General features: G+C 41.8%; 1 protein-coding gene across 6 annotated transcripts in view; it reads right to left on the reverse strand.

Moving 5' to 3' along the window:
* LOC115113426 (serum response factor-like) overlaps positions 1-17192 on the reverse strand; it is a 68868-nt gene that overhangs the window by 21287 nt on the left and 30389 nt on the right. For 4 of the 6 annotated variants that reach the window (XM_029641035.2, XM_029641037.2, XM_029641038.2 and 1 more), the window contains exon 2: positions 15899-16165. The exons of 1 other annotated variant lie outside the window; for it this stretch is intronic. In XM_029641035.2, the coding sequence (XP_029496895.2) occupies positions 15899-16165 (267 nt within the window). The remainder of the gene's footprint in view (positions 1-15898; positions 16166-17192) is intronic. One more of the 6 variants, XM_029641036.2, reaches the window with a different exon arrangement.

The following is a 17192-nucleotide window of genomic DNA, read 5'->3' on the forward strand; positions in this document are numbered from 1 at the left end:
ATTTCTGTAAAAAGGTATCACTAGCCACTTTAAACAATGCCACTTAATATAATAATGTTTACATACCCTACATTACTCATCTCATATGTATATACTGTACTCGATACCATCTACTGCATCTTGCCTATGCCGTTCTGTACCATCACTCATTCATATATCTTTATGTACATATTCTTTATCCCCTTACACTTGTGTGTATAAGGTAGTAGTTGTGGAATTGTTAGGGTAGATTACTCGTTGGTTATTACTGCATTGTCAGAACTAGAAGCACAAGCATTTCACTACACTCGCATTAACATCTGCTAACCATGTGTATGTGACAAATAAGATCTGATTTGAACTAGAGCTCTGTCAGAGTGACCATCGGCTTCTTGGTCACCTCCCCCGTTTGCTATGTTTGGCCAGGCGGCCAGCTTTAGGGAGAATCTTGGTGGTTCCAAAATTCTTCCATTTAAGAATGGAGGACACTGTGTTCTTGGGGACTTTCAATGCTTTTTGGTACTCTTCACCAGATCTGTGCCTCAACGCAATCCTGTCTCGGAGCTCTACGGACAATTACTTCAACCTCATGGCTTGGTTTTTGAAAAAGTCAAGGGGTCTGAATACTTTCCGAAGTCACTGTATATATGGGGAAGGACTGCCCATTCCATGATCTCGCCATCACGGTTGACAACTCCATTGTGTCCTCCTCCCAGAGCGCTAAGAACCTTGGCGTGATCCTGGACAACACCCTGTCGTTCTCAACTAACATCAAGGCGGTGGCCCGTTCTTGTAGGTTCATGCTCTACAACATCCGCAGAGTACGACCCTGCCTCACACAGGAAGCAGCGCAGGTCCTAATCCAGGCACTTGTCATCTCCCGTCTGGATTACTGCAACTCGCTGTTGGCTGGGCTCCCTGCCTGTGCCATTAAACCCTACAACTCATCCAGAACGCCGCAGCCCGTCTGGTGTTCAACCTTCCCAAGTTCTCTCACGTCACCCCGCTCCTCCGCTCTCTCCACTGGCTTCCAGTTGAAGCTCGCATCCGCTACAAGACCATGGTGCTTGCCTACGGAGCTGTGAGGGGAACGGCACCTCAGTACCTCCAGGCTCTGATCAGGCCCTACACCCAAACAAGGGCACTGCGTTCATCCACCTCTGGCCTGCTCGCCTCCCTACCACTGAGGAAGTACAGTTCCCGCGCAGCCCAGTCAAAACTGTTCGCTGCTCTGGCCCCCCAATGGTGGAACAAACTCCCTCACGACGCCAGGACAGCGGAGTCAATCACCACCTTCCGGAGACACCTGAAACCCCACCTCTTTCAGGAATACCTAGGATAGGATAAAGTAATCCTTCTCACCCCCCCCCTTAAAAGATTTAGATGCACTATTGTAAAGTGGCTGTTCCACTGGATGTCTTAAGGTGAACGCACCAATTTGTAAGTCGCTCTGGATAAGAGCGTCTGCTAAATGACTTAAATGTAAATGTAAATGTCTACACTTCGGCGCATGTGACAAATAAAGTTTGATTTGATTTAATCCGCAACATCACCCCTGCCAAGACCCAGCACCCACATCACTCTCAGCCACATGGCCTAAAACAGCACCATTTTTTAAATCTCTGTCGCTTACACACTTTCAACATTTTGATAAAGCATTTGACCATTCCATTGTGTTAAAAATTGAGTATTGGTTCATTTCCAGTTATGTATACATTATTTCAAGATGATTGATGAGAAAAGTATCGTCCAATCCATCAGTATTTCCCTGCACCCTGATATACCATGTCTTGAAATATGCAGACAGATTCAAATTTCATTTACATTGTAATACTTCTAACAACCAACTTTCGAACTCCACCCATAACTTTTGGACCCTATAGCATTCCCAGAAGACATGGATTATTGAGTGGTTATTAGTTTTACACTTCAGAAATGACTCTGCCGTTGTGCTGTAGAATGTGAATTTTGTCTCGTGTAATATATTTGATACATTCATTTATACTGGATTAAGCGTACATTTTCATGAACTGTAATTTTGTTGGTTATGTTCCAATATCCCCTCAATTAGTTATTTTTAAGTCTTGGTTCCAATAGTTTATCATTTTTGTTCTACAATATTGTCTGTTGGATAGGCTCTCTGCAAGGTTTTGTATATCTTACTTATCATATTTTCCTTTTCTAACTCAAATAGGATTCCCTCAAATTTGCTCTGATGTCCAAAAGATTTCAAATAAAATTGTCTTGATATGAAACTTAAGTTGCATCTACTGTATTTAAAAATATCTACATTGGTTAATCCAAAATTGCTTTTTAATTCTATCATGGAATAAATACAGTTTCTTCAGTTTCCCATGTGGCCCAATTTATCTGTGATTTCTGAAAAGCTATCCAAGGATTGTTCCATAGGATTGTGTTTTTAGGTCATCCTAGTTGTTATCGACAATATACCATTACTACCACTATGTCAGTTTTTTTACTAGGTGTCTTCAGGACTTGCCTCAAATTTAATATTAATGATGTACATCAAATTGTTAAATCAGCCTCCGAGACTCCAGCTAGCAAGAATGAAAAGGGGTTCAAGATGTATATAGGAAGCTACATAGACAACTATGAAGGTGAGTACCAAGTCAGTGACAGATATAACGTTAGCTAGCTACAATCATTAGCTAATTTAACTATTAACTGTAGCTAGCTAGTTACTTCGTAAAATTATGTAACGTTGACAGAATCTACCTGAGAATGTGCGCATTTGTTAGCTTGGTTAAGTTATGCTTGCTAGCTATATTTTCTAGCTAAAAATAATTGTTATTCATGTCTTCTACACAGTATCTAACAAAGATACGTTGACAGGAGAGATCACCGTGAGGGCTGCCTGTCACAGGTCCATGAGGAAGAGTGAAAAGCCACACAGCATGAGAGCAGGGAAAGGTTATAGATAGCTACTAGGGACCTTGTTAAACATCTCCTGTGGGACACTGTCATCATGGTCAAAATGTGTTGGAGACAGTGTCAACGTTTAATCTTAGGCTCTATGCATTATACCGCCTCCAACGTTCTAATTTACTTCCGATCGGGTTGATGACTTCCGGAGCGAGATCTGCTATTGTTTTTATCATTAGCTTACTAGCCATTATCGATGCATTTCTGACTGAAATAGTTCGCAATGACTACGTTTAAATTACAGCCCCGCGAAGGAGGTGCTAATGAACATTGTTCAGTGCCTCTGTGTTCAGTTTCTTCCAAATGCAATGGTATTGTGAGCTTCCATCATTTCCCGGTATTACCGAGAATAAATATAAAAACTTTAGGAGCCATGCCATTCTGAAGAGATTTATGTAAAGATTATTCCGTTTAATTAGATCTACTTTCATATGGTTGATTAATGAATTAAAGTTCTTTATATATTTGTTGTCAATTATTAAGCATCCTAAGTATTTTATACTTATTTGTGGTCCACTGTAGATCATGAGTTATTATTTTCCCTGTTGATATTATTTCCGTTTTTTCCACATTAATTTGATATCCTGAGATTTTAGAGTATTCTGAAAATATTCTTATCAAGGGGGGCATTGCGTTTTCAATATTGGTCAGGTATATCAGGAGATCACTTCAATTAAGTTTAGTTTATGTTCATGTTTACCAATACCGGTTACGTTTAGGTCCTGTCTAATTATTTCTGCAAGTGGTTCAATTGCCAGTGCAAACAGGAGGGGTAGAGGAGACATCCCCGACATGTGCCCCTTTCTAAAGCAATTGCATCAGATAAATTATTTGGTGTATTTTTGCTTTAGGAACTGTATTTAATATTTGTTTTAATAAAATGTATTATTTCAGCTGGAAAGTAACCTGTTTGGGATAGGGGGCAGCATTTTCACTTTTGGATGTATGGCATGCCCAGAGTGAACTGCTTCCTACTCAGTCCCAGATGCTAATATATGCATATTATTATTTGTATTGGATAGAAAACACTCTGAAGTTTCTAAAACTATTTGAATGATGTCTATGAGTATAACAGAACTCATATGGCAGGCGAAAACCTGAGAAAAATCCAACCATGAAGTGGGAAATCTGAGGTTTTTAGTTTTTCAAAGCTTGGCCTACCGAATACACAGTGTCTATGGAGTCAAGTTGCACTTCCCAAGGCTTCCACTAGATGTAAACAGTCTTTAGAAACTGGTTTCAGGCTTCTGCGATAAAGGAGGGGGGAATGGGAGCTGAATGAGTTAGTGGTCTGGCAGAGTGTCTCAGGCTCGTGAAGTGCGCTCCCGACAGACTTAGCTCTCGTTCCAGTGCTTTTCTACAAACAATGGAATTCTCCCGTTGGAACATTATTGAAGTTTTATGTTAAAAACATCCTAAAGATTGATTCCATACATCGTTTGACATGTTTCTATGACCTGTAACGGAAATGTTCGAGTTTTTGTCTGGGCGTAGTGCTCACGCACGCCTCATGATGTTGGATTACTGGCTGAACACACTAACAACAAGTGGCTATTTGGACATAAATGATGGACTTTATGGAACAAATCAGTCATTTATTGGTGAACTGGGATTCCTGGGAGTGCATTCTGATGAAGATCATCAAAGGTAAGTGAATATTTATAATGTTATTTCTAACTTCTGTTGACTCCAACATGGTGGATATTTCTTTGGCTGGATTGGGCTCTGAGCGCCGTACTCAGATTATGCTTTTTCCGTAAAGTTTAAAAAAAAATCTGACACAGCGGTTGCATTAACGAGAAGTCTATCTTTAATTCTGTGAATAACACTTTTATCAATGTTTATTATGAGTATTTCTGGGATTTGATGTGGCTATCTGCAAAATCACCGGATGTTTTGGAATCAAAACATTACTGCACATAACGAGCCAATGCTTGGCTGGAAAAATGGCTGTGTTTTTGTGACTTGGCTCTGACTTAACATAATCATGTTGTGCTTTCGCTGTAAAAGCCTTTCTGAAATTGGACACAATGGGTAGATAAACCTCTTGTTAACCTTTTGCATGTAGGGGCCAGTATTTTCGTTTTTGGCAAAAAAACATATCCATTTGAAACTGCCTATTTCTCAGCCCCAGAAACAAGTATATGCATAGTATTGTCAGATTGGGATAGAAAACGCTCTAAAGTTTCCAAAACTGTAAAAAATATTGTCTGTGAGTATAACAGAACTAATATTGTAGGCGAAAACCTGAGGAAAATCCAATCAGGAAGTGCCTCTTATTTTGAAACCTCTCTGTTCCTATAAATGCCTATCCTCCATTTAAAGTGATATCAACCAGATTCCTTTTTCTATGGCTTCCCTAAGGTGTCAAGTCTTTAGACATAGTTTCATTTGAAAAATGAGCGTGAAAGATCACATTGCGTAAGTGTAGGGGCTCTCTGCGCTACAGAGTAAAGCGGCCATTGTTTCTCCCAGTGTTATTGAAAAACGTACACACCCGGTTGATATATTATCGAATATATATCTTAAAAACAACATGAGGATTGATTATAAAAAATGTTTGACATGTGGACATTATGGATATTATTTGGAATATACAGTGGGGCAAAAAAGTATTTAGTCAGCCACCAATTGTGCAAGTTCTCCCACTTAAAAAGATGAGAGGCCTGTAATTGTCATCATAGGTACATTTCAACTATGACAGACAAAATGAGAAGAAAAAAAAAATGCAGAAAATCACATTGTAGGATTTTTACATTTACATTTACATTTAAGTCATTTAGCAGACGCTCTTATCCAGAGCGACTTACAAATTGGTGCATTCACCTTATGACATCCAGTGGAACAGTAGTGCATCTAAATATTTTAAGGGGGGGTGAGAGGGATTACTTTATCCTATCCTAGGTATTCCTTAAAGAGGTGGGGTTTCAGGTGTCTCCGGAAGGTGGTGATTGACTCCGCTGTCCTGGCGTCGTGAGGGAGTTTGTTCCACCATTGGGGGGCCAGAGCAGCGAACAGTTTTGACTGGGCTGAGCGGGAACTGTACTTCCTCAGTGGTAGGGAGGCGAGCAGGCCAGAGGTGGATGAACGCAGTGCCCTTGTTTGGGTGTAGGGCCTGATCAGAGCCTGGAGGTACTTAGGTGCCGTTCCCCTCACAGCTCCGTAGGCAAGCACCATGGTCTTGTAGCAGATGCGAGCTTCAACTGGAAGCCAGTGGAGAGAGCGGAGGAGCGGGGTGACGTGAGAGAACTTGGGAAGGTTGAACACCAGACGGGCTGCGGCGTTCTGGATGAGTTGTAGGGGTTTAATGGCACAGGCAGGGAGCCCAGCCAACAGCGAGTTGCAGTAATCCAGACGGGAGATGACAAGTGCCTGGATTAGGACCTGCGCCGCTTCCTGTGTGAGGCAGGGTCGTACTCTGCGGATGTTGTAGAGCATGAACCTACAGGAACGGGCCACCGCCTTGATGTTAGTTGAGAACGACAGGGTGTTGTCCAGGATCACGCCAAGGTTCTTAGCGCTCTGGGAGGAGGACACAATGGAGTTGTCAACCGTGAATGAATTTTTAATGAATTTATTTGCAAATTAAGTATTACCTCAATTACCTCGTACCCCTGCACATTGACTGGGTACCGGTACTCCTTGTATACTGTAAAGCCTTGTTATTTTTTTGTGTTGATATTTCCTTTTTTTAGTTGCTTATTTTTTAACTCTGCATTGTTCGGAAAGGGCATGTACAGTTGAAGTTGGAAGTTTAAAATGTAGTTGGCTAAGGTGCATGTAAACTCAGGTTCTCACAATTCCTAACATTTAATCCTAGTAAAAATTCCCTGTTTTAGGTCAGTTAGGATCTCCACTTTATTTTAAGAATGTGAAATGTCAGAACAATTGTAGAGAGAATGATTTATTTCAGCTTTTATTTCTTTCATCACATTCTTAGTGGGTCAGACGTTTACACACACTCAATTAGTATTTGGTAGCATTGCCTTTAAATTGTTTAACTTGGGTCAAACGTCTCAGGTAGCCTTCCATGAGCGTCCCACAATAAGTTGGGTTAATTTTGGCACATTCCTTTTCCATAGGATTGAGGTCAGGGCTTTGTGATGGCCAATCCAGTATCTCAACTTTTTGTTGTTGTTCTTAAGCCATTTTGCCACAACTTTGGAAGTATGCGTGGGGTCATTGTCCATTTGGAAGACCCATTTGCGACCAAGCTTTAACTTCCTGACTGATGTCTTGAGATGTTGCTTCAATATATCCACGTAATTTTTCATAATTCTATTTTGTGAAGTGCACCAGTCCCTCCTGCAGCAAATCACCCCCACAACATGATGCTGCCACCCCGGTGTTTCACGGTTGGGATGGTGTTCTTCGGCTTGCAAGCCTCCCCCTTTTTCCTCCAAACATAACGATGGTCATTATGGCCAAACAGTTCTACTTTTGTTTCATCAGACCAGAGGACATTTCTCCAAAAAGTACGATCTTTGTTCCCATGTGTAGTTGCAATTCGTAGTCTGGCTTTATGACGGTTCTGGAGCAGTGGCTTCTTCCTCGCTGAGCGGCCTTTCAGGTTATGTCAATATAGAACTCGTTTTACTGTGGATATAGATACTTTTGTACCCGTTTCCTTCAGCATCTTCACAAGGTCCTTTGCTGTTGTTCTGGGATTGATTTGCACTTTTCGCACCAAAGTACATTCATCTCTAGTAGACAGAACGCATCTTCCTGAGCGGTATGACAGCTGCGTGGTCCCATGGTGTTTAAACTTGTGTTCTATTGTTTGTACAGATGAACGTGGTACTTTCATGCGTTTGGAAATGGCTCCCAAGCATGAACCAGACTTTTTTTTCGTGAGGTCTTGGCTGATTTCTTTTGATTTTTCCATGAGGTCAAGCAAAGAGGCACTGAGTTTGAAGGTAGGCCTTGAAATACATCCACAGGTACACCTCCAATTGACAAAAATGACGTCAATTAGCTTATCAGAAGCTTCTAAAGCCATGACAGTTTCTGGAATTTTCCAAGCTGTTTAAAGGCACAGTCAACTTAGTGTATGTAAACTTCTGACCCACTGTGATACAATGTATTATAAGTGAAATAATCTATCTGTTAACAATTGTTGGAAAAATTACTTGTGTCATGCACAAAGTAGATGCCCTAACTGACTTGCCAAAACTATAGTTTGTTAACAAGAAATTTGTGGAGGGTTTGAAAAACAAGTTTAAACCTAAGTGTTTGTAAACTTCCGACTTCAACTGTAAGTAAGCATCACACTGTAAAGTCATAGACCGTTCTCTCTGCTACCGCACGCGAACCGGTACTACAAGTCTGGAACCAGAAGAACCGAGAACAGCTTCTACCCCCAAGCCATAAGACTGCTAAATAGTTAGTCCGGGTATCTATTTGGTTATCTGCATTGAACCGTTTTGCACTAACTTATCACATACGCTGCTGCTTACTATCTGTCACTTGATTCCTAGATACATGTACATAACTACCTTAACTATCTTGTACCCCTGCAAATGGATTCGGTACTTGTACCCATTGTATATATCCAAGTTATCATTACTCATTGTGTATCTATTATTACTTTTTTTAAATTATTATGCGTTTTACTTTTCTATTATTTCTCTTTTTTTATTTCTCTCTGCATTGTTGGGAAGGGCCCATAAGTAAGTAAGCTTCTCACTGTTAGTCCACATCCGTTGTTTACAAAGCATGTGACGAATAACATTTGATTCGTGATCAGTGCAGGCTACTGCAGCAGCAGCAAACCAGAGTAACACCCCTGTTGGTTTTTATATGTGACTGATTGAGTGGGTGAGAGGTACTGGATGCACCATGGACTACAGAAGCTTTACTGATAGGGCCCTCCTCACACACACACACACACACACACACACACACACACACACACACACCCCAACATAAACCCACAGTCCCATGTCGCAGACAGGAAAATAAGGAAGGCATTTTGGGGCTATCACAAAATAGAGGTAGACGTTCAATAAATGACATCTACTCTCAAATATTTCCATTGAGAATATAATCTACATACTAAAATGCATAGTATATGAGTAGTGTCCACTACTAGACATTAATAATTTGTAAACATGCTCCTTATCAGAGACAAATGAGTATTCCTGACTGGCAAACAGACAGAAGGGAGCAGCATAAGCATGGCACAAATGCAAAGCAGAGCAGTGTCCATACTCTCCAAACCTCAAGTCTAATCCACACAGAGAAAGGGAGCTCTACTAGGCCAAGGTCCTTTCCCTCTCTAGTTAAACAGCATGTGCATGCATGTCTGTATGTGTGGGATAGGATAACAGTAGATCTAGAAAAAAGAACTCTGTGCCTCGGGTGTTTGGGTTCAATCACATCAAATCAACAGAGATATATCGACCCGAGAGTAATAGCCCAAAATGCACTGAATAACTACTATGGTGCTTTTGCCAGGGGCTAAAAGGAGAGAGTGACAGGGTGAGGACCAGTTGTTAGCCGGCAAGACCACAGGGTGGGAGTGAGGGTGTGAGGAGTGTCTGAGGTATTCAGGAGGGAGGGCCATGAGGGCCAGGGGACAGAGAGAGGACAAGGGTGAGTGTATGAACAGCTGAGGGGGCAGTAGACAGCTGGTGGGAGGAGGGGGGGGGTAACCCAAGCACCTCGGGAGGGGAGTTAACCCTTTGCACACCAGCTGGGACGACAGGGCAGGAGGCCAGCCGGCGTGAAGAGCCACAGGCCACAGCCTGAATAGATGTCATGTCGCAGACCTTTGGTCTGACATGAGTGGTATGAGAAGACTGCATTCTTGTGACACTCAAACGCATCCTTCTTCAGTAGTAGCAGTAAGTAAGCCTTGTCTGAACCATAGGGCAGGAGTGAATCTCCTGTTTCTGAAGTGTGAGGTAGCTTGATGAAGTACATCCCCTGAACAGGACGCTAGTCTGTCTCAGGGCCTTACCCCCAATGCCAAACAGAGAGACATTGGGTCCCAATTTTAAAGTCCAACAACCTTGCAATCTCCGGGCGGACATTGCTTCAGTACAGACCTAGGATTCAAATACCACTAAGTATTTCAATTACTTTCACATAAGTTTCGATGTAAGTATTTTGAAAAAAATGTGTTGAAAGTACAAGTAGACGAATATTGAAAACTATTTGGAAATACATTAGGAAAGTATTGGCATGCATTTGAAAATAGTGAAATGTACAGATACAAATATTTAAAACGTCATGCATTTGAACCCAGGTCTGTTTGGCAGTGTCGTGTTCAATACCACCTAAAGCAAGACCGATTCAAGACCAAGACTGGAGAGGGGTGAGACAGAGTCGAGACCAGGAGGGAAACAAGGGGTCTGAGACAGAGTCAAGACAGAGACCAGAAAAATGCGAGTTTAATTCAAGACCATGATTGTAATTTGTCAAATCGCCACCATAATAAGAGTTAAAAATGTCCAGTATTTCTGTGTTCATATTTCAGAAAAACATATGGATTCTTTAGACATTCAGAATGTTGGAAAAATGCATGCTGAGAGAAAATAGAGCCACTCAACAAATTATTACTACCCCTCTTCAGTTTTTGTTGGAAAGGAAAGGGTTATCACTGAAGAGAAAAAAGATCCAATCGGGATTTTTCTTTAGTGGTCTCTGGGAAGATAAATCTAACTAGCATAAGTCAACAATTGGCTTGGCCATCAGAAGCTAGATAGAAGGCATGTGCCATTCAACTGTATTAGGGCAACAGTTGGAGTGACAGTGGACTCAACCAATCACATTTTGACTTGTAATTGGTGGGACAGTTTTTACAAAAAATATATTGGTCTGTGAGCTGTCCCATGCCAAAACCTGTTGAGAGCTGTGCGCTCTTGATGCCTGCAGATGATGTTCAGCTGAAACTAGGCTGTGTTGTTTTGCAACTGTGTAGGCTACTTTGTGCATGATTTCTCTATTGTGCTACATAATTGATAAGACGTATACCTCCACCACACTACTTTGATAAGCATCAGTAGGGATTAAGAAGTGCGTATATGCAACGCCCATACATTTTTTGGGGGGGTATACGGCACCTGCGTATAGCCTCCACTACGCCACTGGCCCTTTGTGTTTTATAAAAAGTGCACTCTCCTACAGGAGTGTATTGGTATTACCGTTGCTGTACTTTCAGCATCACAAACCTGTCATACACTGAAGGCCTAGGACCAATAGGATCGCTATTGCACAAACATGTCTATAATAGATATAAAGACTGCACGTATTAATGTTTCAAGAAAGGAGTGTATATATTTGACACAGAGACAAGACCCGAGACACTCAAAATGTTGTCTCAAGCCCGGACTCGAGTACTACAACATTGCTGTTTGGTCCTAGGGATATTTTAAACTTATTTGGAAATTGATTGAACCATAACATCTGCATTGGCTTTTGGTTCAGACCGACCTGGAAAAAAATAATGTTAAACCAAGTTTCTTTTCAACATACAGATGTTGAACATCAGTTATAGTTTTGGTTGAAAACACTAAAAAAGTGGTGAAATACACTAATTTGAACCAGATTTCAACCACAGCCTTGCATTAGTCTCTCCCCAAAGCAACGAGCTCTGAGGCTGCAAGCCAGGCTAGCAGTGTATTAAATGTAGCCTACCACAGTGCACTCAAGTTACTCCTTCAGTCCGGTGGTACAGAAGAAAACATCTGTCCTTGACATAAAGATTCCACTTACGGGAGCCAACTCTACGAGAGCAGCATTACATTTTCTCTCCTCCAGTAGTATTCTCTACCTGAAACCTGTCTCTCTGTCATTCAATCAAACACTACTCATGTCACACAGCTGCATTTATTTATGAAGGGTGCACTATATTCTTTTGTCATTTTTCCATGGGACCTTGGTGAGAGAAGCTTAGTCACTAATGGAACCTCAGCCCCCACACCCCCTACTCCTTTACTTCATCTCCAGCACTGCAACCATCTCTAAGGAAACCAAGACTGACGCAGAGAAAAACACTGACGCAGAGAAACACACCACTTAATATAATGGATTTAACAAAGTACGTCCAAATAGATTGTTCGGGGTAAAAAACTGTGCTAGCAACCAGTTGGGACAGGAGTTATGGATGGATGGGTCCTCTCTGGGCTAATGTATCTATCTGCCCCCTCCAGTGAGAATGCATGTACTTAAATACCTTCTTACATCTGAGGAACAATATTGTACTACTTAAGCCAGGAGAGATATTACCAATCATTTTTACACACACAGACATGGTCAAATTTATACGTAACACATACACGGCACGCACAGCGCACACACATACACACAATGGCCTGTCCTTGTGCTCATTCTTCTATTTAACTGAGGTGACAATTCTTTTCAACTATAAGTAATGTTGTGATGATAGATAAAGTGAGGGGAAATGAGAATTGCCCCCCCTCTCCCATTGGAGGATTGTGAGATGATTCAGTATTCATGGGAGGTTAAACAAATCTCAAATGAAGGTGACAACTGGCAGCCCACCACTACTTCAGACCCTTTTCTGCTTTGAGTGTCCATCGTAGCTAGCTACAACTTCACTGGTAGCTGTCTGTCCCCCTAATAATCTCCCATTTGCTGGCTCCGAAACTGGCACCCTGCCAGCAACATGGAATTCACGGCTCCTTTTGGGGGACTTCTAAAAAAGGAAAGGCAGCCCAAGTGGAGGAGGTGCAGCCAATGGCAGCTGGCCTGTCCACTTGCTCGCTGTAAAATAAAGGGGGGTAACATAATGTCATAGCCCTCCCTCTCTTGCACAGCGACACATTGCGCTCACCTTCCCCCCATCCACCCACTTCCACTAAATGTGTCAGACTCCCTATTTAGGAGTAACCTTGTGATAAGGCAGCATATCTGAGTAAATTAACTTTCTATTATCTCCATGACACTCAATTGTCACAGAATGCCCCCTGCCCTGCTGCAGCCCTCCACAGCCAAAGCTCACCTTGTGTCCAGAGCGGCAGGGTAGCCAAGTGGTTAGAGCATTGGACTAGTAAACGAAACGTTGCAAGTTCAAATCCCCGAGCTGACAAGGTACAAAATCTGTCGTTCTGCCCCTGAACAGGCAGTTAACCCACTGTTCCTAGGCCGTCATTAAAAATAAGAATTTGTTCTTAACTGACTTGCCTAGTAAAATAAAGGTACAAAAATTAAAAAGAGAGGTACAGTGGTGGAAGAGCAGAAGTAGAAAAACTTAATTTACCTAAAGCAGTTTTCCATCAACTGGAATAATATAACAGACCTGATTCATTACTATGGGGAATGAGGACTAATGGAGAAAATTAAGCTTTGAATTATTTGAATAATGAGAACATTATAATTCAATAGTATTCATCCCTGAGTGGCAATTATTGTACAACTGAACTCATTGATCACCAATATCTAGAAAAACAAACATTTTAAATCTTAGTTTGCATTCTCTGGCCTAGTGGTGTCTTTGTGTGGGAGCTCTGGTGAGAAGAATGCAACAATGTTACAACAGTGGTGGTGAGGAAACACGATCTGCACTAACAACCGCTGGGAACAAATAAAACCACCCCAATTACAACTACGACAATACTAGCAGCCAGGCAGAGAGAGCAGGAGGGAGGGAGTGCAAGATGTCACTAGGATGCTACCCTTACACACAGATCTAGGATCAGTTTACCCTCCCCAAATTATAACCATAACTGTTATGGAGAAAAAAAACACATGCCTTAGATCAGTGTCTTGAGTAACCCCACTAACAGACAGAACAGGGAAATACACAAAAAAACTAAGGAGATAGAAGTGACAGATGTAGAGAAAACCTATTGAAAGTAATCATATGATGTACAGTAGTACACACATCATTAGGCTACGACAGGTTTCCAAATGTCACATGATGTTCGCAGCATGGCTCGACTGCATCTTGTCACGTGGGTGCTGCTGACCTAACTCTTATGTTTCACCCTGCACCCGTCCCTCCCTTCATCTCCCCCTCTCCCTCCACCAACCAGACCAAAAGGTGAAATGTTTAGACTAGTTTCTACAGTATGTATGACATAGTGTTCTCAAGACCAATGGTATCTAGAGACTTCAGGGAAGCACAAAGCAGCAGCCTTGAAAACTAAAGCAAAGGGATCAAGAGTTCATCATGGCTACAGTAACCATCTGCCAGTGTCTAACAATACACGTGTTCATCCCCCACATGTATTAAACTTGGATTGCCTTTACAATGAAACCATACTCAAGAGTCTCTCTCTCTCTCACACACACACATTGATCTTCCACACAATAACTGAACTGAGGCCCCATCACCAACCATCCACAGTCTCAATGACAAATGACATCCAAGGGGACATATCACTGATAACAGCCAAATGTTTCCATTCCATCGGTCTTCTTAAATAATATATCCCTATCTACACCCCCATCCCCCCACTCAAATGTACATACAACCCACCACCACATCACTGTTGCAGGACTCCAAAGACAGCTGCAGCTTATAAGGAATGTGAGGAGCCTCAGCCAAGAGAACAGGCAGGGAAACCATACCATATATGGCCTTGGAGGCAGAATCCTTTTTTCTTTTTTACCAATGAGTGAAGCGGGCATTAGTGACTTAACAACCCAAAGGTTGATCACCATCCTCAAGGTAGACAGCAAGTAACTGGCTTGTGAAAACATGAAATGAGCACATAGTGTATGGTCCTCTTCAAAGGAGGTCCTCTTCAAAGGAGTGTACTTAAATCAAGTCAACAGCGGAGGAAATCCCGGTGGCTAGCATGTGACTATGTAAGCAACAGCATCACAGTGTTCCATTGGGTAATGAAGCACATCTGACTATAAAGAACGTCCAAATGGATTTAAAACATTGTAATCTCTTTCCACTGCACATCACAAAGCCTACTACCTTTTTAGAACAGTATCAGGTATATCACTGCACAATTAGAATAGCAATATTGAGTTTCTCATGAAAAACCATTCTTCCACTAATACAGTGAGTAACTACAGTGAAGTGCTCATGCTGAATGAGCATGCAAAAAAAAAAAAATATGTATTGTATTATAGATATTATAGGACGACATGAATAATCATACTGTAAAAAAACATCCATACATACATATACAACCGGCTGTACGCTTCTCATAATACAACCCCGACCTGCCTTGACCTACAGGTTTATAGTCAGGGGTTTGAGAGCTTTTCTGTGCCAAGTTCAGCGAGGTAGATTGAAGATGACTTCTAATCCATTCTGTTGAGTGGTTTCGTGTTCCACTACTTTGGTCTGTCTTTACACCCCTGCTTCCTGCCACAAGAGACGTAACCAGGCTGTTTGAGCCAACAAAAAAATATTTAGTAGATAATCAAACAAAACCGCGAGCAACAAGCCAAAATAGGTTGCCTTGAGTTTGACACAAAGGTTTAAAACCGGTGACAAACCACAGCTCATTCTATACATACCAGTAAGCTCATTCTATACATACCAGTAAGAGTTTCCATAACTGAATGTGAATCTGATGAACTAGTCTAGTTCTCCTCTGCTGTGCTTGGCTATAAAATTCTGGGGGGATTTGACTGAGAATCTATTATAGTAACTCTCTGGTGCAATATCTTTTTTAAGTAAGTGACTATGTTGACTACAATTACTGTATTCCTTTAGCATTGAAATACAGACAACAGTTAACAAACAAAAAAATAGCAATGCCATTCTTTGTAAACACTTGGGAACCGGACAGCATGTACAGTACAGGTAAAGTGATGAGCAGAACATGCAGATGTGTTCTGTTTCTGTTCCAAAGCCAGTTTGTTCTGGGTCATTTTCATTAGGGCACTCTGTAGCAAAAAGTTTTGCAACGGAAAATAAAAATGAGCATTTTCTATTTGTCAAGTTCATGTACTCCCTCCTTGTTTCAGTCCATTTTTTTGGTATGTTCGGTGCCTAATGAATACGACCCTGGTCCTTATGGTGAAGAGCAGCAGCAGAACTCACCTTGGTCTCCCCAAGGCTCTCCGACTCAGACACCTGGTAGGTAAGGTCCGTCTCCTCGAAGCCTGTGGCGCTCATACGCTGGTCAGTGGAGGGGTCGTTGCGGGGCGGGGAGTCCGGAGAGTTGAGGCACGTCTGGATGAGGGCCTTGCCTGTCTCGCTGGTGATCATGGGCTGGAGCTTCCGCGTGGCGAACGTGTAGACGTGGCCTGTCTCGCTGGCCACCAGTAGCAGGACCTGGGTTCCTGTCAACGTGGAGAGCTCATAAGCCTGTCATGGCAGGGAGGGAGAGAATCAGCATCAACATCTAATATCAGTTTCAACATCCATATCAGCTTCAGTTTTAGCATGAGCATCAACATCAGTCTGCATCATGTGCCAAAATAAACAAAGTAAGCTGACATCCCACCACGTTCTTAATAACTGAAACAAATTATTTAAAACTTTCCTTACCAACACAGACAAGACTTAATTGTAATAGGAAAAAACATAGTTCTTGGTGGTGTTACCCAAGGATAACTGGTTGAAATTGCAGCCAACTAGCCAAGAAACACACTGCAAGTCTAACAATACATCTCTGGTGAATTCTGGACATATAGCACAAATGTAGCTAAAATATCATGAGATAAAAAGTCCAAGAATAGAGTGTGATATTGTGAGAATAATTGCATTCCTTATGATGGGTGTCTTGGTTGTAAGGGAGAGAAAGGAAAGGGGGAGTGGTAATAACCATGTACAGTGCCTTCGGAAAGTATTCACACCACTTGACATTTTCCACTTTGCTACGTTACAGCCTTATTCTAAAACAGATTTTTTTTTAAATACATTTCAGCAGTCTATACACAATAACCCATAATGACAAAGCGAAAAACAGAAATACCTTATTTACTTAAGTATTCAGACCCTTTGCTATGAGACTCTAAATTGAGCTCAGGTGCATCCTGTTTCCATTGATCATCCTTGAGATGTTTATATGGCTTGATTGGGGTCCACCTGTGGTAAATTCAATTGATTGGACATGATTTGGAAAAAAAAACTAGCCATGAGGTCAAAGAAATTGTCCATAGAGCTCAGAGACAGGATTGTGTCGAGGCACAGATCTGGGGAAGGGTACCAAAAAATATCTGCAGCATTGAAGAAGGTCCCCAAGAACACAGTGGCCTCCATAATTCTTAAATGGAAATAGTTTGGAACCAGCAAGACTCTTCCTAGAGCTGGCCTCACGGCCAAACTGAGCAATTAGGATGAGAAGGGCCTTGGTCTGGGAGATGACCAATAACCCGATGGTCACTCTGAC

Source organism: Oncorhynchus nerka, linkage group LG28, assembly GCF_034236695.1.
Source record: "Oncorhynchus nerka isolate Pitt River linkage group LG28, Oner_Uvic_2.0, whole genome shotgun sequence".
NCBI lineage: Eukaryota > Metazoa > Chordata > Actinopteri > Salmoniformes > Salmonidae > Oncorhynchus > Oncorhynchus nerka.